Source organism: Lampetra fluviatilis, chromosome 31, assembly GCF_964198595.1.
Source record: "Lampetra fluviatilis chromosome 31, kcLamFluv1.1, whole genome shotgun sequence".
NCBI lineage: Eukaryota > Metazoa > Chordata > Hyperoartia > Petromyzontiformes > Petromyzontidae > Lampetra > Lampetra fluviatilis.
In genome coordinates, this window is record NC_136305.1 from 245,352 (window position 1) to 269,639 (window position 24,288).

At 51.2% G+C, this 24,288-nt stretch overlaps 1 protein-coding gene across 1 annotated transcript in view; it reads left to right on the forward strand.

The window, feature by feature from the left end:
• ITGA9 (integrin subunit alpha 9) overlaps positions 1–24,288 on the forward strand; it is a 62,306-nt gene that overhangs the window by 28,945 nt on the left and 9,073 nt on the right. Inside the window, exons 13-22 of the mRNA XM_078870763.1 lie at positions 1,468–1,513; positions 1,912–2,066; positions 2,457–2,611; positions 6,886–7,050; positions 8,458–8,534; positions 12,681–12,828; positions 15,173–15,274; positions 20,462–20,541; positions 21,522–21,611; positions 21,891–22,002. Coding sequence (XP_078726889.1) covers positions 1,468–1,513; positions 1,912–2,066; positions 2,457–2,611; positions 6,886–7,050; positions 8,458–8,534; positions 12,681–12,828; positions 15,173–15,274; positions 20,462–20,541; positions 21,522–21,611; positions 21,891–22,002 — 1,130 coding nt within the window. The remainder of the gene's footprint in view (positions 1–1,467; positions 1,514–1,911; positions 2,067–2,456; positions 2,612–6,885; positions 7,051–8,457; positions 8,535–12,680; positions 12,829–15,172; positions 15,275–20,461; positions 20,542–21,521; positions 21,612–21,890; positions 22,003–24,288) is intronic.

Here is a 24,288-nt window from a genome sequence, read left to right on the forward strand (position 1 = left end):
CGTCTGGCGATGCCTGGGTTCTATTAGACGAGCTAGCGCCGTTATACTTTTATTGCTGCGCACGCCGTACCGAGGATGAACGCAGCCTCGTAAACTAGCTCTGTGCATCACTTGGCCCACTTAGATGCTTGCAGATCACGACGATGCGGCACCAAAGCAAAAAGACGTTCAAGAGGGTTAACCGGCAGGAGAATACCTTTTAGGAAAATGTGCCGCCAAACTTCAACACTTAGGGCCAGATTCCTATCTTGACAAAGTCACGTACATGTACGTCCCGCTCGTCAATTCACTGCTGGACGAGGGCCTCGCCACGCCTGTGGGTAGTAAGAGATGTTTGACCATACAGTACTTTTCCACTCTTGTCAGTGCAGGTTGGTGAAGTTAGAGGGAGTACAAAAAAACGATGGATTTTTGCTGCGCCACCCTCTGTTGGCCGTAATGCCGATTACACTTGATTGCATGCGCATGGTGTTCACCCATCTTTGCACAGTCCAGCCTAAAGACCCACTTGGCTTCCGAGATTTGATGATACCGGTCACATTTCGGGTGATTTGGTTATAGCCTGACAATTGCATTGGCAACACGGTAATGTTTTTTACCCAGAAAAGCCTCGTTTTCAGGAGAAGCCTGCGATTGGTCAATCATATTAGCATGTAGGAAGAAAGCGGAGACCCTGCAGAAAACGCATGCACACGAGGAGGTAACAATGATAGCTCCCCACAGGTCGAGTTAAGAATGCATTGAGACACTCGCAGCCAGCCCCGGGCACCTCGCAGCCAGCCCCGAGCCTGCAGCATCAGTCTTACACTGGCGGTCGTCAATACCAGAATTCACCAGGCTCGAATCTGCTTAGTGTCTGAGACATGGCAAAATCTGGCCCATTTGTGACGATTTGGTTGTAGGAATTTGTCCCGTTGTAGATGACGGAATAATTGGTACAGTGTGTAAGAAAAATGGGAGGATTCCTGATCAAGTGACAGTTGAACTCTTTACCGCGTGCGCACTGACGCAGACACAAGCACACAGCGGGTCGGCCACCAGTGTCAGTGAGAAGGGAGAGCTTGTTTTTTGGGCAGCTGAAGATCTTAAAATGAGATATTTCTGCAGGTGCTTTTGTAGAGGGAACTCATTTACTGTGGCTGTTTTTTATTCACATACCGTCCCATTGTTACCATCACAAAAACATCTCTAGTTGTCTTGTATAACGATGCTGAGTTTCCCGTGATGCGTTTAGTGTCAGCGATGTATGAACACAGACGAGCACTGCTCTATTATTGTGTTGTGTACTCGTTTCACGAATCGGAGAAGTCACAAACGCACTGACGAACTTGACGGGCTACGTGGTGGATATAAATTTAAATCAATCCATCTTTATTTTGCGTGACGATATGGTCTTCAATAAATTAGGCATCATCCCATTGCTCAGCAGCTGCCGTTAAAGATGCTGTCGCCTCTGGTTTCTTGCAGACGTCGTCATTGGGGCCTTCACGTCGGACGCGGCAGTGCTCTTCAGGTGAGATGGCGCCACGACCCAACGCTGTCTGCTCGACATTGCCACGTGACGACAAGCCACCTCATTGAGCTGTCATCTGTGGCCAGGATGCTTCTTAAAAAGAGCTACGTAGTTCAGTGGGCCTTGCCTGGTACAATAAAGAATAGTTTAGTTTTATGTGTCTTTTTTTGTGATTTGCTTACCTTTCCTATAATTTGCACTGTTATCGTGTTTTGTATTGTTTGTTGTTGTAACGTTCTGAGCCGCTCCTACTGGACATCTGTGAAAGAGCTTTATAGCTAATCTGATTCCTCCGGCATAAATCAGTATTCCGATTCTGAAATGTGAAGCGCGTGGCGTCGTCTCGGAGAGCACTGAGTGGCGAGCGATCGAGCGCCGACGCACGTGGTGTCCCGCAGGACGCGGCCGGTGATCACGGTGGAGGCGTCGGTGGTGCTGCCGCGCTCCGTGAACATCACGGCGCCGCTGTGTGTGGACGGCGGACAGCCGACGCTCTGCCTCAACGTGAGCGTGTGCCTGCGCTTCCGCGGGCGCGCCGTCCCGGGCAAGATCGGTGAGGGCCCAGTGCTCGCGTATGTGCGCGTGCGTGCGCATGTCTGTGTGGGTGTGTGTTCATGCGTGTCTGTGTGGGCGTGTGTTCATGCGTGTCTGGGGAGTGGTAGTATAGCAGTCCCGCTCACGGCCAACACCAGTGATGATTGTCTGAACCGGTCCTGGGCCTCCCCTAGGTCGACTTAGCCTCAAATGAGTACCTGGTACGGTGTGTAAACATCAGCTCACGGGAGACAAAGTTGTATTGGCATAATGTTTGTCACACCAACCCCGAATGCGCCGTGCCGGCTTTCGTAGGTACTTGCTCACGGCACTGTCCCAACAGTCTGTATGTCGACACAGGGGGTGCGTGCGTGCCTGTGCACATTTAAATTTTCCTCTCTGACTTCAGAGCTCTTCTACAACCTGACGGCGGACGTGGCCAAGAAGGCCGGAGGTTCACGGATCATCCTGGGTCCGTACGCCGACGGCATCACGCAGGTGTCGGGCAAGGCCGACCTCGCATACGACAAGCAGTTCTGCCGCACGCAGCTCGCCTACATCAAGGTGAGGCCTGGGGCAGCACTGGACCGCCACCACTGGGAGCCTGGGTTCGAATCCAGGTCTCAAACGATGAGTGCCAGTGACCGGGGGGGGGGGGGGCAGTGGTGGAGGTGAAGCATCGTTTGACTTCCACCCTCGAGTACCTGTTTCGCCACGGGTAGCCACCTCTGAAGTACAACAGAACAGGGACATTTCATGGGAATAAACATATCTCGCAATTCTGTAATATAGAACTACACGTGTAAATACCCTGTCTTGAGTCGTGCAGTATTATGTGCCTCACACAACTGGGGCTTTTAATTTCCTAGTTTATATTACCGAGCGCGTCGCCAGCTACCTCAGACGCCAGCATCTGGAGACTTAGATTCTCACAGCCACGTCTCTCACAGCCTCGCTGTGAAACCTCTCAGGGTGAATTCGTGGCGGGGTTGATTTAAAGGCAGGGGAGGTGTTTTTTTTCCCTTCTGTGTGAAAATTTGGGATAAACATTCCATCCGTCGGGTTATTTATTTGGTCCGTGAAGCAAGGCGGCCATGTCGGTAGCCCGGACGGGCCTGCGAGCGTCTCCACTTGCACACCATGGCCGCGACCATCAACGACAACCTTGACTCCGCTTTCCCTAAACAAGCTGGCAATTAGGTGAACTGGTACATTGAAACTGAAGCAATGCTTGTAAAATGTTGATATGGCTTCTTTGGCATACTGCGTGGTACTGTCCGCAGACTGTACTATCCAGGAAAGCCTCACAGGAAAGTCTCAAGACACCACCTGAGGCATACACACACAGAATACAATGTCACTACTACTACGATATTTAACCCAGTAGAACGTCGCTCAGTCTCAAGACTCTTGTTCAGGAGGCCCCTACTAAGTTTTCACAGTAGAGGGAAATGTTACTGTCTGTGTAATCCCAAATGAGTAATTTGTTCACAGTATTTCAGTATTGGGATATTTGGCCAATACTACTTACATTGTGTTTGTTTATCTCTATGTTGAAAATCCATAAATAACAGGGAGATAAACATACACACTTCACGCAGAAAGATGTCCAAGTCGGGAATTGAACCGGATCCTTCTTGCTATGAAGCAGAAGTGATATAACTGTACTACCCTGCCGCCCGGTGTTAAAAAACACACTGTGAGCGGCAATAAACACAAAAGTACACTAAGGTGCTCTTACCTTCTGTTTTAAATTATAATAGTGGTGTAAATTCTACTTTACTATGGCAGGGGTGAGTCAATCTATTGAACAAAGATGGTTGACCTTTCACAAAACCACATTTTATCCACCCACATTCAATCACTCGTCAGTAATTCGGAAATGGTTATTCATATTTTCACTTTTTATTTCTCCCAACTTAATTTTTTGGAAGAAAAAAAATCTTACACTGTCGCAGCAACGGTTTAAAAAGAAATAACAACCTATTTTGTAAACGTTTACAACAACTTTGTGGGTCGTAGCCTTGGATGGATTTTTTTTTCGTGTCGGCAGTTTTGTCCTGCGAGGACTCGGTCTGTGGCGCACGCCGGCGTCTGTCCGTCCGTCGCTTGCACAGCGACCACCCCCAGCGACCGTGGCCTCACGCGGGGGCTCCAGCGGGGGCTCCAGCGTCACTCAGACAGCCCGGGGCTATGTTCTCTCTCTCTCCGCTGAACTCGTGCAAGTGCGGGGATGTAAAACACGTGCTGCCTGATTATTGTTTTAGTAAATTTTCATCTTGTTATTTTGGTGGCCGCCACGGGGCCGCCCGGCCGCCCTACCACTCGAGGGCTTTGTTTGTGAGCCGCGCAAAGTCACCGCGATGATTATTCTGCTTTGGTTGATGGTAAAGAAGATATAAACTAAACTATTTTTTTTATTTTACCAGGTAAGGCCCACTGAGCTATATAGCTATTTTTCAGAAGCTACCTGGCCACAAATTATAGCTCAACGAAGTGGCTTATCATGTGGAAATTTCTAGCATCCAAATACTCTAAACGCACATTTCTAAATGTGGCGGGAAAAACCGGAGGACCCGGAGAAAAATCCACACGACCACGGGGAGAGAGACACGCAAACTCCAAATATACAGTCGTCAGGATCGGGATCGAATCTACTACCTCCTGAATACCATACGAGGTAGTCAACATCTCGCCACAGGGAAATAGTTTGAAGTCGCTTGAAAAGTTTTTATATTTGGTATTCATCAAGGGCGACGAATCCTAAAAAATAGTGGACTCCAAAACATATTTATAGCACAGTCATTCAATATTTAACAAAATACATCCCAGGAGGGCGCTCTCATTTCCCATTGATTCATTCTATTGAGCTCCCCACGTCCATGCCTCCGAATCACTTTTCCGATGTCTACGCAATGTTTAACAACAAGACATTTGATGTATTCAAACTTTTTTGATTTGTGTCCATGGCTGATCCAATGTCTGAGAACTGCAACTGCAGTGTGTGGGGTACAGATCTTCCTGGCTGATTAAATGCCCCATTACCACTTTGTTACGGAAATGCAATTTAGAGTAATTACTTAATGACCTAAACATAAACGTTTGACTCGCTCGGAGCGTTCATCCACATGAACTCTTGATTGCACGTTAGTTCTGTGCAATAAGTGCTCTTTGGATATTGTAATATCATTTAACACAATTCTACATACTCGTGTAATTTACTTCTGCAGGAAAACCTCTCTCTGAGCCTCAAGACTATTTTTCAGGAGAATCCTACACCAGGATGTTTGGCCAATTCCATTTTAAGCCGTTTTTTGACACGTGGTCAGAAACAGGAGTCATCTGAAACTGTGGGTGAATGTATTTCATAGAGAGAAGAGTCAGTCGTAGGCAGAGTAGAAGAGGAAGGCCGAGACCCTGGAATTGAACATAGGAGAGGGAGTGGGCAGCACGGGCGGCTGGGGAAAGGAAGTTCCAGACAATGAAAGCAGCACAGGAGAATGGGTAACCTGCCACTGAACGAAGGTTCACTGGGGGCTTCAGCAAAAAGTCTTGGTTGCTGGAGCAGAGAGTGCATGGAAGGAAATAGAGTGAGATGAGAGGGAGAGGTAGGAGGGCGTGTAGAGGTGAGTAGGGTGAGATCAGTGGAGAGATGCGGGCGGAGGTGAGTCCATTCTGGATGTTGACGATGGCGAAGTGCGACCTTGATTCTGGCAGCGTGCGCCGCTGCGCCGTGCGGGGTAGCGAGCGAACGCCTCGTCTGTCGGCAGAGCCACGTGCACGGGTGCGCAGTGCGACTCTGCAAACAGCTGACGCTCGCTCGCCAGATTACAAACGGCTTCTCCTCGTCCTGTGCAAGTGTCGACCGCGTTTCTTTTTTAACCGTCGTCTGCCTTGACGGACAAATGCAGAGACTCGATATGACGCGTCGGGCGCAGCGCGTTTTTCCCTGATGGCACGGCGGTAGCGAGAGAAGGTCGTGGGTTCGTTCCCGACCCCGACGCCTGCTGTATATTTCGAGTTTTCATGCTCTCCCTTTGTTCGTGTGGATTTTTCTCTGGGTCCTCCGGTGTTTCCCTCCACATTTAGAAACCTGCGTTAATAGCATTCAGCTGCTATAAACTTACACACGATAAGCAACTTCGTTAAACTATAATTTGTGGCCAGGTCGCTTCTGAAAAAGAGCTATATAGCTCAGTGGGCCTTACCTTATAAACTTTAATAGTTTAGTTTCGCGTCACGAGCACGCGGTATTGATCGCGGCGCTGCGTGCGGGGGCGCTGCCTGGGCCACGTCCCGGTGTCCGAGTGGGTCGGCCGGAGATCTTTAACTCAACTTGGGTTTTTATCATTATTATTACTGAACGGAGTTATGGAAAACAAAGTTAATTGTTTTTTGTCTCGGTCGAAATTCACAATTGTTTATGCTCCAGTGAAAGCTTTATGGGCCTTTAGGTTTTTTCTTCACATTTTTGTCAATTCTGTGCATTTTTATCATGCGCCTATTACTGTTACCTTTTTTTCTCCAAACAAAGAGTTTTAAATACAGTATTTATATTTTTCAGCACTGCATGACACATGTATGATGGTAATTATGCTAGCAGTGATTATTATGTCAATGGTAATAGCACTGATATTGATGTTGATTATTCTGATGATTATTCTGATGAAGATAAGCATAATGAAAGTAGAGATTATGATAGCAATAGTTATAGCATTTATGAAGTAGTTCACAATGGTCATAACGACGATGATTATGATATCACGATGCTGCTGCTGCTGAATCCGCTTGCACCGTGGTAACGTGGCTCGCGGCACGGTGGGTTTTCATTCCGCCAGCGGGACATGAGGGACGTAATCTCGCCGCTGGCTTTCGAGGTGTCCTACTGGCTGGGCAAGCACCACGTTGACGACGCGGGCAGCACCAACGGGCGGCCCAGATTCCCCTCGCTGGAGCCCATTCTGCGCTGGAACGACGGGCGCGGCAGCGTCGTGCGCAACAAGGTGCCGCGGGCAGGAGGGACCAAACGGCGACCCAAAACAGTGACTTCACTGAGCCTCGAGACTCTTTGTCAGGAAGGTCCTGCCAAGTTTTCGTAGTTGAGCGCAATGTTGCTTTTCTGTGTAATCTTCATAGTTGAGCGTTGGGATGTTTGGCCGAATCGAGTTCACATTGTATGGGGGCATCTTTAGCTATGGGAGGAAACCGGAGAACCTGGAGGCAACCCGTGTAGAACAAGGGGAGAACCTACAAACTGCACACGCTCACAAACACCCACATACTTACTCGCACCGTCACTCATACTCTGCAGAAGACAGCGGAAGGGCATTCAAGATTCACGTCGAAAGGGACCCGAGTCAGGCATTGAACCCAGGCAAGAAGCGCCCTGCAGGCTTGTCAAGAGACGCGGCATTTTTATTCGCCGCGCCGAGCGATCAATTTCGTGACAACTGCAATACACGGAGGCTGTGGTGCTTGAGGCTCAACACGAGGCTTCAGGCCTGTGACGAAGCTGGTGGAGCGAACGCTATGGGCTCACACACGAAATTTATTTTGCCAGGACGAGGGTACTCTGCAAGCCCACTGGCTATCAGCAAAGATTCGTTCATGAAGCCATCCAGATATATGAACACTGACACAATTTCAACCGAGAAGATGGGTACAAACTGAGCAATCATGGGAAAGACGTTATTAACCAGTTTAGGTCATAACTGGCTGTGTTGTTCCCTCCCTACCTACCTACGTTAGCAGTTGTTTTCGACTCTCTGAGTTACATTCACTAACACAGCCACCGTTAGCTGTGTTCGCAAATGGCGGCTTGCCATCCTTTTCCACCTCCAGGTGGTGATGGCTCTTTCCGAGCTCTCTCCGAGTTTACATTTACAAGCACGTTTCTTACATTGACATCCTGATCTCTCACAATACAATGGCCACCCCCACAGCTTCGTTTGTGCAAATTTCATCTCTAGCCCCGCCCACTGACCCTTGGGCTACACCCATCTCAAACCTTTATAACTTAGCAGCGCTCCCACCATATATTCTCAGCAGCTCTCCCGCTATATTTTTCACCTGATGACGATTGCTTGTGTTGCAATCGAAACGTCGTGATATTGTTATTATTTTATTATTTGTTCTATCTACGTGGCTTTACCGAAAGAACCAAAGAATATGAATTCCTGCAGTCACGAAAGCTTTAAGTCAAGATTTAACTCAACACATGCCTACATAATAACACCACGGTCTGAAATATTTATATAAAAACAGTGACGTTTCAGGTAATGACTGAAGAAGGGCCATTGCCCGAAACGTCACTTATCATCTATTTATTTTTTAAGTCATAGTGCTATTGACGAATCAAACGTGCGTACGATTTTCCATTTCTCAAACATTTCCCGTGTGCACACTCGCAGACCGTGTTCGAGAGGAATTGCTTCAACGAGGATTGCGCCACTGACATGAAGTTGGAGGCCAAGATGTTCGGCAAAAGGTGAGAGTTGTTGCGACCGTTAACTTCTCTTTAGCAGCGAATAATGAACCACTCTCCCCCTCTGTGCATAGTGTTCAGTTTACTTATTCCCTGCTGCCTTGGGAAAACGTTATATCTGATGGGAGTGGTTCTCCTGGGAACTTTATACGTGGAGGAAGTGAAAGATGGGTGTGGTTAAAGCAACATGTTAAAAATAAAAACTTGCCCGAGACGGCGACATCGATGAACGTTAAAACATTTTTTTAATGTTCATTCAAATTTTATTTTACCAGGTAAGGCCCACTGAGCTGTATAGCTCTATTTCAGAAGCGACCTCGCCACAAATGATAGCTCAACGAAGTGGCTTATCATGTGGAAATGTATTGCAGCCAAATACTCTAAACACATTTTTTTAAACGTGGAGGGAAAAACCAGAGGACCTGGAGAAACATCTAAGCGCCCACGAGGAGAACATGCAAACTCCAAACATATAGGCGTCAGGTTCGGGATCGAACCCACGACCTCCTGTATACCAGGCGAGGTAGTCAACATCTCGCAACCATGGCGCCTAACTGGTCCAGATCCCCTTTCGCATCACGAGGCAAAGCTCGTGGCTCCCAGCGCTGCTGCTCCTGAGCGGCAGCGAGTGCGCCACCCGCATGAAGTTCCTACAGGTAAACAAAGTAATTTCACCAACCTATGTAAATGAGTTGTAATTTCCACCATGCCTACGGGAAAATCAGATGAACTCTCTTGAACCCTTCTCGTGCTACGCTTCAACAAAACGTGTTTTGCATTGAGCGCATTTATTTCTCTCGACTTAGCGCGGTAAATTAATAAATGAATGCGCGGCACGAAGCCAATGGCGCGTTCCATCATAAATCTTTACCATTCGTTTGTTTGGTTTAAGAAAAAGCGGTGTTCTCGGTTGTACGAGGCCGGTGACTTTACCGCAGGTTTTCGCCGAGTTCTGTGCCAGCTGGCTCCAAACTCGCCTTTAAGCACTCCGCGTGAATCCGCGGCTGATTATTTTGCCGTAGCAGCACATTTTTGGGGGTTTTGAGGCTCTATACTGGCAGATTAGAACGAAACTGACATTTTCTTGGGATCTGCGAGCGTACTTCGCACACTCACCGTTCACCGCGAGCGCACGCGGCGATGCGAGACTTTTTTTGCGCGACTGCAGCAGCTTCAGGTTTCGTCAGTAAGTCATTGGGAATGCACGCATGAGTGATGCATGAGTGATGCATGAGTGATGCATGAGTGATGCATGAGTGATGCATGAGTGATGCATGAGTGATGCATGCGTGATGCATGAGTGATGCATGCGTGATGCATGCGTGCATGAGTGATGCATGAGTGATGCATGCGTGCATGAGTGATGCATGAGTGATGCATGAGTGATGCATGAGTGATGCATGAGTGATGCATGAGTGATGCATGAGTGATGCATGAGTGATGCATGAGTGATGCATGAGTGATGCATGCGTGCATGAGTGATGCATGAGTGATGCATGAGTGATGCATGAGTGATGCATGAGTGATGCATGCGTGCATGAGTGATGCATGAGTGATGCATGAGTGATGCATGCGTGCATGAGTGATGCATGAGTGATGCATGAGTGATGCATGCGTGCATGAGTGATGCATGAGTGATGCATGAGTGATGCATGCGTGCATGAGTGATGCATGAGTGATGCATGAGTGATGCATGAGTGATGCATGAGTGATGCATGAGTGATGCATGCGTGCATGAGTGATGCATGAGTGATGCATGCGTGCATGAGTGATGCATGAGTGATGCATGAGTGATGCATGAGTGATGCATGAGTGATGCATGAGTGATGCATGCGTGCATGAGTGATGCATGAGTGATGCATGAGTGATGCATGCGTGCATGAGTGATGCATGAGTGATGCATGAGTGATGCATGAGTGATGCATGAGTGATGCATGCGTGATGCATGCGTGCATGAGTGATGCATGAGTGATGCATGCGTGCATGAGTGATGCATGAGTGATGCATGCGTGCATGAGTGATGCATGAGTGATGCATGAGTGATGCATGAGTGATGCATGAGTGATGCATGAGTGATGCATGAGTGATGCATGAGTGATGCATGCGTGATGCATGCGTGCATGAGTGATGCATGAGTGATGCATGCGTGCATGAGTGATGCATGAGTGATGCATGAGTGATGCATGCGTGCATGAGTGATGCATGAGTGATGCATGAGTGATGCATGAGTGATGCATGAGTGATGCATGCGTGATGCATGCGTGCATGAGTGATGCATGAGTGATGCATGCGTGCATGAGTGATGCATGAGTGATGCATGAGTGATGCATGCGTGCATGAGTGATGCATGAGTGATGCATGAGTGATGCATGAGTGATGCATGAGTGATGCATGAGTGATGCATGCGTGATGCATGCGTGCATGAGTGATGCATGAGTGATGCATGCGTGCATGAGTGATGCATGAGTAATGCATGAGTGATGCATGCGTGCATGAGTGATGCATGAGTGATGCATGAGTGATGCATGAGTGATGCATGAGTGATGCATGAGTGATGCATGCGTGATGCATGCGTGCATGAGTGATGCATGAGTGATGCATGCGTGCATGAGTGATGCATGAGTGATGCATGAGTGATGCATGAGTGATGCATGCGTGCATGAGTGATGCATGAGTGATGCATGAGTGATGCGTGAGTGATGCGTGAGTGATGCGTGAGTGATGCGTGAGTGATGCGTGAGTGATGCGTGCGTGCATGAGTGATGCATGAGTGATGCATGAGTGATGCATGCGTGCATGAGTGATGCATGAGTGATGCATGAGTGATGCATGCGTGCATGAGTGATGCATGCGTGCATGTGTGATGCATAAGTGATGCATGAGTGATGCATGAGTGATGCATGAGTGATGCATGAGTGATGCATGAGTGATGCGTGCGTGCATGAGTGATGCGTGCATGATGCGTTTGCGCGTGGGCGATGCGCGCGTGGGCGATGCGTGCGAGCGTGATGCGTGCGTGGGCGATGCGCGCGTGGGCGATGCGCGCGTGGGCGATGCGTGCGTGCGCGATGCGCGCGAGCACGTGAACGCCCCGAGTGGGGTGAACCGCGACGGGCACAGAGCGGAGGGCGCGTGCCGTTTGGGTCAGACCTCTGGTGGGGGGGGAGATGTCGGCGGCACGTTGATTGCCACGCCTGCGGCGGCTTTGCCAGTGTTCCGTGTTTGCAAACCCACATCGAAGACAATTTGTTTTAGAAGTCCCGGTGTTGGCTTATTGTAGTTACTTCGGGGTTTGCGCTATTTATTTTTCCAGTATTTAGTTGGCAAATTTTTAAGAAAACCGCTGCGGCGAAATGAACTTTTTAAGTTGTAAATGTGTCCACTCCACAAACAGAGCCGGGTACACGGCCGGGGCGTGCAGGCCACATCGTTAGGTGCGATGCACATGCTCTCGGTGAGGTCCCACGTGGGTGGGTGGGGTTTGGGCGTGTTGGTGCACCACCCAGGCAGGCATGGGGATTGGGCTTCGCTACTTCGTGTGCGACACGCCACCCGCTTGTCCATGCGCTGCTGCGGTGGTTCCCAGCCTGTGCTCCGTGCACCACCAGTGCTCCTCCAGGCCATGGGACGTTAACCGCCGGATACGGTGCAGTTCGCAATGTTTTATACAAAACACCACGTTTTTACCGCATGGTGGTCTGCAAATGTTTCTGGAGGGCTCAGTGTTCCATGCATCCAGAGAGGTGGGAGACCGCTGGCTCAGGAGCACGGGGCATCTTGTGGACATTACTCGCATCAATGTGAGATGGGCTGAGCTGATTTGTGAAGCTGTGTTGTGGGCGGCAGAGGGGTGGTGCAGCATAACATATTGTTGTACTGTACGTCTATGCTCCCCGCCTTCGCCAACTCGTACTGACCATTGTGGTGAAGAATGATCAACCAACTTCCACGACCAATACACCGTGGGGAGGTCCCCATCCAGCAATGGACTGGCAACAGGTTGTAAAATGATGTTTGTAATGGCGTGACTACCTCTAAACTTGCTGCCTGGTCCCACCCGGAGCCGTGGGTGGGTTACCTCGTCGGCGGGAGCGGGAGACAGACGCGGGCGCTGGTGGCAGGGCAATAACGCTGCGATGCGACTTTCAGTGCCATCCAGACGGAAGAGCTGGTGATCGGGGATGGGCGTACGGTGTCACTGAACGTGACCGTGAGGAACGAGGGCGACGACGCGTACGACGCCACCACCACGCTCTCCTTCCCCAGCTCCCTCTTCTTCGTCAAGGTTTGGGAGCCGGTGAGTTAACCTGTCGGAAAGTCGGTTAACCCGCCAACTGTTCAGTAAGTGATACGGTTCACCAATTATTCGCCGAATGAACAATGAAACATTGATCCATTGGTCGAGTCAATCATTCATTACACCAATCGATCATTCAAACCAATCACTCAGCAATTAGGCAATACACTATTCATCCAATCATTCAAACAGTCAATGAACCAAGCCTTCAACTAATCAATTGCTATTTCAAGCAACTGACCAACTCGTCAAGCTTTTAGTTTACACATAATTCAATCAACCAACCAATTAATCAATTAATAATTCAGTCGTCATCAGCCACTGTGATGGAGACCGCCTGTGTCAGTCTGTGTCAGCCTGTGGCCGCCTGTGGCCGCCTGTGGCCGCCTGTGGCCGCCTGTGGCCGCCTGTGGCCGCCTGTGGCCGCCTGTGGCCGCCTGTGGCCGCCTGTGGCCGCCTGTGGCCGCCTGTGGCCGCCTGTGGCCGCCTGTGGCCGCCTGTGGCCGCCTGTGGCCGCCTGTGGCCGCCTGTGGCCGCCTGTGGCCGCCTGTGGCCGCCTGTGGCCGCCTGTGGCCGCCTGTGGCCGCCTGTGGCCGCCTGTGGCCGCCTGTGGCCGCCTGTGGCCGCCTGTGGCCGCCTGTGGCCGCCTGTGGCCGCCTGTGGCCGCCTGTGGCCGCCTGTGGCCGCTCCTGGTTCATGGCACCAACAGGGACTGGGCCGCCAACACTCGGGGTAAAGGACAACTAGAAACCCAGACGAGTAGTATAAACAGTCAGGGGAAGTTAGTCTTAAACATTTTAATTGTTGTTCTTAATGAAATATTTAATAATAGTTAAACTGTTGAAATATTACTTTGATGAAGCGGTGTTGCTGTTCATAAAATTCGCTACGATCTGCGCACATTGTTCAGTATCAGACCCCACCTCCAGTGGCTTGGCACACGCCGCATCATCTTCACCTCATGCCGCTAGACCCTCACAGACACGAGTCCGTGCCCCTCTCTATTTCCCTGTGTTTTACTTGTTAGTTTACTTGTTAGTGTTTTACTTGATTTGGAGCTTTCGTGACTGCAAGGAATACTAGAGCGACAACACAAGGACAGAGAGAGAGAGAGAAAACACACTTAATTACTACATTTGTTCATTAAGTTGTGTTTTATCTCTCTCTCTGCTGTGCCACCGCTCATACGTACATATGTACGTCGGGGCCTCGTGCGGAGGAGTGAGCGTGACGCGGCGGCGGGGAGCGAGCGTGAGTCGGCGATCGCGTGGAAATGATGCAACAAAATAACAATTTAAAGTCAAACTTAGTTAGATTTGAGATGTCAGCGATATGTTGCTACACATGTAAACATGTTACTGTCGGAAATGATCGCTTCTGTTGAGGGGTTCGCTAATCATTGTTGTGCAATGGGCCCTTGCGCTCTGTCCATCCGTCCGTCCATCTGTTCATCCATTCGTCTGTCCGTCTTATCTGTCCGTTGATAATGATGCGTCCTTCACAGGAAGTCCATCAGTGGCTGCTGCGGCGGTTGAGGTTGTGCTGCACTCACCCTCCGACTGACTGCGGTGTGCATACACTCACATTCACATTTCCCTGTTTATCCAAACGTCTTCTCAGTTGTCCGCTAACCGCGCGTCCTTGCCGAGCACGCAAACCACATGGTCCCGCTGCTGCTCGCCGCACCAGTGAAGCCGCTGGCAGCTTTCTCGGCAACTTTGATGTGAACAGACCTAGTCGGTGAATTATCCTTCTCAAAATATCCAACGTTCGGCACTTAAAGGGGACATGGTTTCTTTGGCCAGTGTCTTGCTGCTGGTGTTTGTTTTGATACTCGAGTGGGCCAGGTTATCGTCGTCCAGTTGTGACGATAATAGCAGCAGCAGCTGCAGCAGCAAGAGAGACGAGAAGCAGGGACTCGCTGCGGGAGGAAATGCACAGAGAGGAGAGGCGGCAGCAAGTGATCGTTGTTGGGGAGTGGCTGTGTCACAGCTGTGCACAAGTGCAGCCATTTTGTCAATCCACTGCTGGATGAGGAGTGAGGGCTTCTCCACGCCAAGGTGCACACGGGGGGGGGTATTTGACCATACTTCACAGCGCTGGTCAGTGCGGGTTCGGCGAAGGCAGAATGAGCGTTGGTGCGGGAGCATAGAAGTACAGTACAATGATTGATTTTGCTACGCTTCCGCTGTGCTGCCCACCTAACAAAGCCTCAACGGTCGGTGTTTGGTGCCGCCATTGCCACCGCCGCTAGGTTTGATCTAGGACGCTCACGGCCGCGCGTCTTAAGGACGACTGTGGTGGTCATGCAGTGAATCCGCATCGTCTGCCTTGTGTCTCGCAGGAGGAGAAATCTGTCAACTGTGAGCTGAAGCAGGAGGAGGATCAGCCGATAAACTCTCTCAAGTGCAGCATCAGGTTCCCCTGCATGAAGGCGCGCACCAAGGTGACTGCCCACCCCTCGCACGCACGTGGAGGTCACTCCCGAGTCGGGGAGTTTTCCGAACTCCCGACGGGCACCAAACGCGCGAGCGAGTGCTGTGGGGGAATTTTATTTTATTTTACCAGGTAAAGTCCACTGAGCTATGTAGCTCTTTTTCAAAAGTGGCCTGGTCACAAATGATAGCTTAACGAAGTTGCTTATGGTGTGGAAATGTATAGCAGCCAAATCAACACATGATCTTAATTTTAGAACTTTCGTGACTGCAGGAATTATTATTTGGTTCTTTCGGTTAAGTCACGTCTAAAGATAAAATAATAAATTAAATTAAATAATAGAATACGACGTTTCGATTGCAACACAAGCAATCATCATCAGGTATAATGAAATAGCGACATAATATCTAACCAGAAAACTATAGACAGACATATTAGCAGACAGATATCACAAGATACATACATAGCGAGAGCAACACAGGTGACAGAGAGGGGTGATCGTCTCTGTGGGGTGGCCTTAAATAGACAGAGGGGGGGGCGGAGGCAGAGAGAGGGAGGGGGGTTAGAAAAAATTAGCATATCAATGAGTGGTCCAAAAGAAAACGTGGTGCTGCGAGTACGATGGCACAGCAAGCAAGCCTGAAAATCAGGAGAAAGACACACTAAAATTAAATAACCTAGTAAAATATCGAAATGTAATGTAATACAACACAGAGGGTCGGTCAACACACAATTAACGCATAGCCTGGTTGATTACGTATTTCAAAGATTGCTAAGTTAGAATTTAAGTGTGAACATTCTAAAGAGGACACAGGCAGAGAAAACAAGTCGCCAGAGAGAGAGAAAAAAGATAAGCTTAAAACTTCCCCGTAGAAGTGGTTCAATCTTAATTTTAGAACTTTCGTGACTGCAGGAATTATTATTTGGTTCTTTCGGTTAAGTCACGTCTAAAGATAAAATAATAAATTAAATTAAATATATCTGTCTGCTAATATGTCTGTCTATAGTTTTCTGGTTAGATATTATGTCGCTATTTCATTATACCTGATGATGATTGCTTGTGTTGCAATCGAAACGTCGGGTATGGTGCTGGCCACTCACCCCCTCATAGGTGCTTGCTAACAGAACTTGCCCCAACAGAACTTGCCCCAACAATCTGTTAAGGCTATACGGGGAGCTTTCTAGCTTTGTTTGAGTGTGTGTTGAGTGTGATTGAGTGGGTGTTTGTGTTGAGTGTGAGTGGGGAGGGAATATGACGGAATGAGAGGTGATTGAACGGCCGGTGACCTCCTGCCTTGACTAAAGGTAGGTAAAGGTGCAGCCCTGCAATATCTTGCTTGAGCCGATGCTGATGGAATGATCTCCCAAGAGAGGATATTCAAGGATATTTTGGCCTCTTCTTCCACATTAACCAGACTTCTTTGAAGAGGGGGGGGAGGACCCACACTTTATAATTCACCCCACCACACGCGACTGTGGCTGTACCCACTCACACCGCTGGATGGACAAAGCCCAGGGACTTAAGAAACTTGCACCATCGTTTCCACCGTGGGGCTGGGCAATCGAACTGAACCAGGGCCACCTCTGGACTGCGAGCCCTGCACGCCAACCGGGACACCGTGACGGCAGCGTCCCCCTCGCCTTGGGGAGGACGGTGACACCACCAGGAGCACCGTGGTGGCGAGGCGTGGGGACAAGCGCATGGGACGGCCGTCTCGGTTTTACACTTTTTTTTACTGTATTTTCGCGACCTAAATCTAACGGCTTTTGAGATATTAGATGCAAATCTCGCGGAGCCCCCGCTCTGAAGAGGCAGTCGATCGCATTTCATTTCCTTGTCGGGGTCCTCAGCCAAACGATCCCTTGCTGGACGCCTTAAAGGGATCGACACAAACGCCGGGGCGTGACGGTGGCACGATGTTAACTATCTCGCCTGGTATGCTGGAGGTCGTGAGTTTCAGCCTGACCCTGACACATGTATATTTGGAGTTTGCGTGTCTCTCTCCCCGTGGTCGTGTGTATTTTTCTGCGGGTCCTCCGGTTTTTCGCTCCACATTTAGAAACGCGCGTTTAGAGTATTTGGTTGCTATAAGTTTCCACGTGATCAGCCACTTCGTTGTGGCCAGGTCGCTTCTGAAAAAGAGCTACGTAGCTCAGTAGGCCTTACCTAGTGAAATAAATATAGTTTAAAATAAAATAGTTTCTAGTTTATGGTGGTGTATTGACTGAGCAATCACCCTGAACGGTTATAGCGAAGACATGGGGGGGAGGGGGGGGCACCCGTCGGCCTGGCGCTGCCCTAATAGACGTCCCCTGCGTGGCGCCGTGACCACTGCCGGTGAGACGGCGCCCCCCCCCAACTCCGCGCTCATGAAGAGAACCGCAAGCGGCGATAGCGTCTCACGGCACGAGCGCTGGGGAATGTGGCGCTTCACTCGGAGGCTGCGTGTTCCAGCCCCAATGGTTTAATTTTTGACGACGCAAATTCCCACTGAGTTGCGGTTGATGGTGATTTCTACGCTTCTTTGTGTATTCTCGAAAGCCTAAATGAGTCTCAGGACTCATTTATAAGAGAGTCCTGTCGCTTGCCTGCCTGCCTGCGATGTTTGGGTATTTCTGTGTGTGCGTGTGTTTTCGTGCTCGTGGAAGTTACCAGAGAAAACCCACGTGTATGAGGAGAGATGGCGTGATGGCATTGACAAATCAGAATCAGAGATCAAAAACCTGACTGCTCTACTACCATCTCAACGCCTCCACCTCATAGCCCAGCAAGTTTGGGTTTCCCGCATGTGATCTCCATGTGATCCACCAACCCTCCCTTAATGCTGGCCGTGTTCCAAGCCACGTGTTTTCAGTAATAATAAGAGTGCTGCATCACTCTTCCTGTTGAACGTCAGCCCCCTTTGCCACACAAGCCTTGGAAATACCTTTCTAACATCTGCCATTAATTGTAACAATTTACCCTAAGTCAAGTTGTTAATCTTATAGAGTTTTCTTTAAGGTTTCTGCTCAAGTAAATAATTTAATATTGAATAAAACCGTCGACCCTAGACCGGCGAATTACATTAAATACAGCTTGCAGCCCTCCCTGAAATGTGTAGATTGTAAAACAAAAAATCCAATCCCATTGTAGCCGCTGTCCAGTTTTCATGCCCTCTGCCGTTAAAAGTAAAAATATGTGGTTCTTATACAAACAAGCCGGCCATTTGTGTCTTTAAGGTGATATTTTATCTTCGGCTCAGGCAGCTCAAGCTGTTTTGAATTTAACTTTATTTTTCTTGTGTAGTCATTTATGTAATGTGCTGTTTTTTTCAGTTCTCTTTTCTGAAACCCTGCCCCTCTTGTGCCGGTGTGTTTTCTCAACGAGAGTCAGAAAAGCATTAAAAATAAACCTCGCTCTCTCACGTTTGAGAAAAATATGTAATTGCAGCTCCGCTTAGGAAAACAGTGGTGATTTAAAGCGAAGAGACGGTGTGTATATTCCAGGAAGTGGTGCATGGCTTTCGGGCTCCGCAACCCACATTTTACTATTTTAAAAACTTTCTAAATTTAGCACAAATTATAAATTACTGTTGTGTGCGTGGATGGATCATCGTCCCATAGGGGCCAGTACACATTTTTGGCCTGATTTTAATCAAAACATTTATGGAATTTAAATCACATGAAAGTGTAATTTTCTCATCAGGACTTAATGGTTAAGTTCCAAGTTAACTTTGTATTTTTTTTACATGATATGACAACAATAGGGCCGCAGATACACACCTCGGCAGTCGATTGCATTCTGCATGCCACAAGTTTGAAGCTTTGGTGTTGAGAAAAAGATTTTCCACCGTACGACCGTGGCACGGCAGTGGTGTCACTTCTGCGCCACTGTCGTACCTGTCGCGCACCACTCGGGTTGCCACCTGGCTTGGTTGTCCCAGGATTGTTGAGGGAACTCTGTCAATCTTCACGGGACTTTGATAGCCAGTTGCATCATCATACTATTAATACGACACCACTCGAGACAATGCATTTACGAGCGCAGTTCTCCACCTGTCCAGCATTGTGACATATTCCTCTCGCCACGATGGGGCTCCTGGTTTGTGTTGTTGCTTTAGCTCGAGCAGCAGGCATGTGGCTCTAAAGAGTGGGTGGTGGGGATGCGCCACGCCGAAGCGGCGTGCACATCACACACTTCTGGAAGCCGGGAAGTGTCGTGGCGTGATGAGATGATGCCGCTCCACCGACGCACATTCTCGCAAAACGACTCGCTTTAAAAGCAAACAATCTCAAATAAGCGCCGGGATTTTTGTCTTCAATCGTTACCATAAATCGTTGGAGTTTTCTTTTTACATTTCATTGAGACAAGTGTTTGCTTTCAGCAAAAGTGTTTTTATTAAACCTGCGCGCACGTGCTCTTGAGCCAAAGGTAGCGGCGCTTTTTATTAAAAGCGGCAAAACAATATTTTCTACGTTTGTGCAATAAAGTATTCGACAGTGTGACTCCCAAGTACAGTGCTGGCACGATTACACGTTTTTATTTTTTCATATAAACAAAACAAAATGTGCGGGGAGAGAGAGCTGACTACAACAAAAAGAACTGACTACACAGGCCTCGCGCCAAAGCCAACCTCACTCCCCCCTCTCCTCCCCACACAGAAGGGAGTGGAGTCTGGGTGGCAAGGTTTTCATTCTCGACTTCCAGATTCATCAAATAATTAAAAACATTCTCCGTGCGCGGGGGCACTTGGCACAGTTGCCGTGCTTTTCCTCAAGCAAATTGCGCAACACGTTACCACGGTGATTTGGGGCCATTGTACAGTGAAATTATTAAAGATATAAACACTGATGGCCATGAATATTTTGTGGATTTAGTGGCATTTAGCAGCTGGTGATAGAGGCTATTTTAACAGCGGTGGAAAGTGAACAAAAACCGTTGTTGTATTGTACTATGCTCCAACATCTGTGTTCCCCACCGTCACCAACCCGCACTGACCAGCGTGGTGAAGTGTGGTCTTGTAACGCCCACGAAGCCGCATGGCGCAGAGGGCCCTCATCCAGCAGCGGATGGCCAGAAGGACCGGGACGAGTGCACGAGCGGAGGTGGAGGGGCGCAGCGCCCCGGGTCTTGTTGTCTTCACCGTGTAACGCACTTTACTCCTCTGCCCCTCTTACACGCCTCCCCACTCCCTCGCCCTGTGCTCCGCCGCCACAGCGAGAATTCAGCGTGGTGTTCGACACGACACAACTCACGGGGAGCGAGGGCCCCTTAGAGTTCACCCTGCAAGCGAGAAGGTGCGTCCCCACAGCAGTGCGGGTTTAGATGCCAGCTTGTGTGCCTGTGTGTGTCTGGGTGCTCATGGCCAAAAACAGTGGTAAACATTTGAACCGGTCCTAGACCACCCCTCATCATTAAATAATGAGTACCTGGTGCAATGTGTAAGCATCATCACTGGGGAGACGAAGACGGACAGGTGTGGTGCTGGCCACCCACCTCCTCGTGTGCTGTGGCGGTCTTCATAGGTGCTCGCTAACAGCACTTGCCCCAACGGTCTGTTCTTGTCCTTGAGCAAGTGTGAGGAATGTGATGAGTTCACACATCCTTGGAAGTTCTGGACACAGTCCTCTCTCAACTGTGCCTCTGGCAGGCGACGTTGCACTGGTTGGATGATGTCACCCGCGTGGCCGGCCAAACACTCAATTGGGATTATACACATAGCAATCGTTCCCCCCTCCTGGAAGATTAGTACCACAGGTCAATTGCAAATGAGACCATGCCGGTCTCCTGAGTTGTCACCTGTTTAAACAAAATAAACTTGAAGCTCGATCTCATGCAATTATGCTGATGGCACAATGCTAATAAAATCATGAGAAATACAAAAATGACTGTAGCACTAAATCAACGATGTGTGCGGCACCAGAACGCATTTTTGTCTCTCAATGTCTTACATCTATTGTATTGTTTCTTGTTTGTTTGCTATTGTGCTTTTTCAATATCCACCTTTGGTAGCCGGATTCTCCCTTGAAACGAGAGACTCGGGCTCTCACGTGGTTTAGATAAAGACTCTTTCCATTTGTCTGTGTTCTCACGAGTGCACCAAGCCCACCCCCCCCCCTCACGTTATTACCGCTGCTCGGCAACCACTTGCCCCCCCCTCGACCCCATCAACGTTTCTGTTTCTGCCGCCGGCCGCTCGGTGACGATTCTACCGCGAACAGCGACTTGTGCCGCTACTGAGACGCGGTGTTTGCGCGGCGCGCGTGTGTGGACGCAGCGCCAGCCCCGAGCACGCCTCCATGCTGGGGGACAACGACCTGGTGCTGCGCGTGCCACTGCGGCTCCAGGTGGACACGACCATGAAGGGGTAGGGAGCGTCGCGTTTCCCCCACGGTGCCCACGTCTGGGGGCCGCGTGTTGGGGATGCGTGTTGGGCCTGGGGATGCCGTGCAGGCCTTGAGAAGGGGATGCCCTCTCTTGGGAGTGTGGTACACGGTGTGTGCGTGAGCACGGCGGGAGAGCGTGAGTGCACGTGGTGCGAGTGCACGTGGTGCGAGTGAGCACGGCGAGTGCATCTGGTGAGTGTGTGAGTGCGGTGAGCGAGGCGGTGAGCGAGGCGGTGAGCTCTGCCTCTCCGCTCTACCAGGACGGTGAATCCACCCTCGTTCGTGTACGGAGGAGAGGCCACCAACAGCAGCCAGTTCGTGCGACTCGACAACGCCGACTGCCTCTACCAGTGGATCAACTTCTCCCTCCAGGTTCTGCCCCATACCCCCCCTCCCCTGCATATTGTTTTCGTTTGATGAATGGTGGAGGTGCCCGGGTGGCCACGGGGTGGTTTAGTCTGCGACACTCATTGCCGGGCACAGGGCGGGTTGTGCTCCTCACGTGGACATAGACGCCGACTGTTGAAGGGACCTCAGTGAGACGTCTTCTGAGACTGCTATCCTCCAACAAGGTGGTGTATCGCTTCCTGATAGAGTTCAGGGCAGGAATGACTTTGTTCCACGATATGACGCTGCTGGCATCATGGAGATAGGGGAAATAAGAACACAATAGAGCTAAGACATTAACACGAGCCCACGCCTGCATCGTTCATAAACATTTAATATATTTTCACACTGCTCAACCTCAGTTCGTGCAAAGACTGGCAATGTTGTGTATTACACAAACATTAATATTCGCCAGATTTCAAATATTTAGATAACCGGTTTGAAATGGCCTCCTGCGCTTTGGTCTGTGGCTCGGTTCGGCTTGCACGAACGCCACCACGCCACCACCACGCCACCGCCACCACGCCACCACCACGCCACCATGCCACCACCACCATGCCACCACGCCACCACCACCACGCCACCACGCGACCGCCACCACGCGACCACCACCACGCCACCACGCCACCACCACGCCACCACCACGCCACCACCACGCCACCACCACGCCACCACGCCACCACCACGCCACCACCACGCCACCACCACGCCACCACCACGCCACCACGCGACCACTACCACACCACCACGCCACCACCACGCCACCACCACGCCACCACGCCACCACCATGCCACCACCACGCCACCACCACGCCACCACGCGACCACCACCACGCCACCACCACGCCACCACCACGCCACCACCACGCCACCACCACGCCACCACGCCACCACCACCACGCCACCACCACGCCACCACCACCACGCCACCACGCGACCACCACCACGCCACCACCACGCCACCACCACACCACCACCACACCACCACCACGCCACCACGCCACCACGCGACCACCACCACGCCACCACGCCGCCACCACGCCACCACCACGCCACCACGCCACCACCACGCCACTACGCCACCACCACGCCACCACCACGCCGCCACCACGCCACCACGCCACCACGCCACCACCACCACGCCACCACCACCACGCCACCACCACCACGCCACCACCACCACGCCACCACCACCACGCCACCACCACGCCACCACCACGCCACCACGCCACCAGCATGCCACCACCACGCCACCACGCCACCACCACCACGCCACCACGCGACCACCACCACGCCACCACGCCACCACCACGCCACCACCACGCCACCACCACGCCACCACCACGCCACCACGCCACCACCACGCCACCACGCCACCACCACCACGCCACCACCACGCCACCACGCCACCACCACCACGCCACCATGCGACCACTACCACGCCACCACGCCACCACCACGCCACCACCACGCCACCACCACGCCACCACCATGCCACCACCACGCCACCACCACGCCACCACGCGACCACCACCACGCTACCACGCCACCACCACGCCACCACCACGCCACCACCACGCCACCACGCCACCACGCCACCACCACCACGCCACCACCACGCCACCACGCCACCACCACCACACCACCACGCCACCACCACGCCACCACGCCACCACCACCACGCCACCACGCCACCACCACCACGCCACCACGCCACCACGCGACCACCACCACGCCACCACGCCACCAACACACCACCACCACGCCACCACCACGCCACTACGCCACCACCACGCCACCACCACGCCGCCACCACGCCACCACGCCACCACCACCACGCCACCACCACCACGCCACCACCACCACGCCACCACCACGCCACCACCACCACGCCACCACCACGCCACCACGCCACCAGCATGCCACCACCACGCCACCACGCCACCACCACCACGCCACCACGCCACCACCACGCCACCACGCCACCACGCCACCAGCATGCCACCACCATGCCACCACGCCACCACCACCACGCCACCACCATGCCACCACCACGCCACCACCACCACGCCACCACGCCACCACCACCACGCCACCACGCCACCACCACGCCACCACCACGCCACCACCACCACGCCACCACCACGCCACCACGCCACCACCACCACGCCACCACGCCACCACCACCACGCCACCACGCGACCACTACCACGCCACCACGCCACCACCACGCCACCACCACGCCACCACGCCACCACCATGCCACCACCA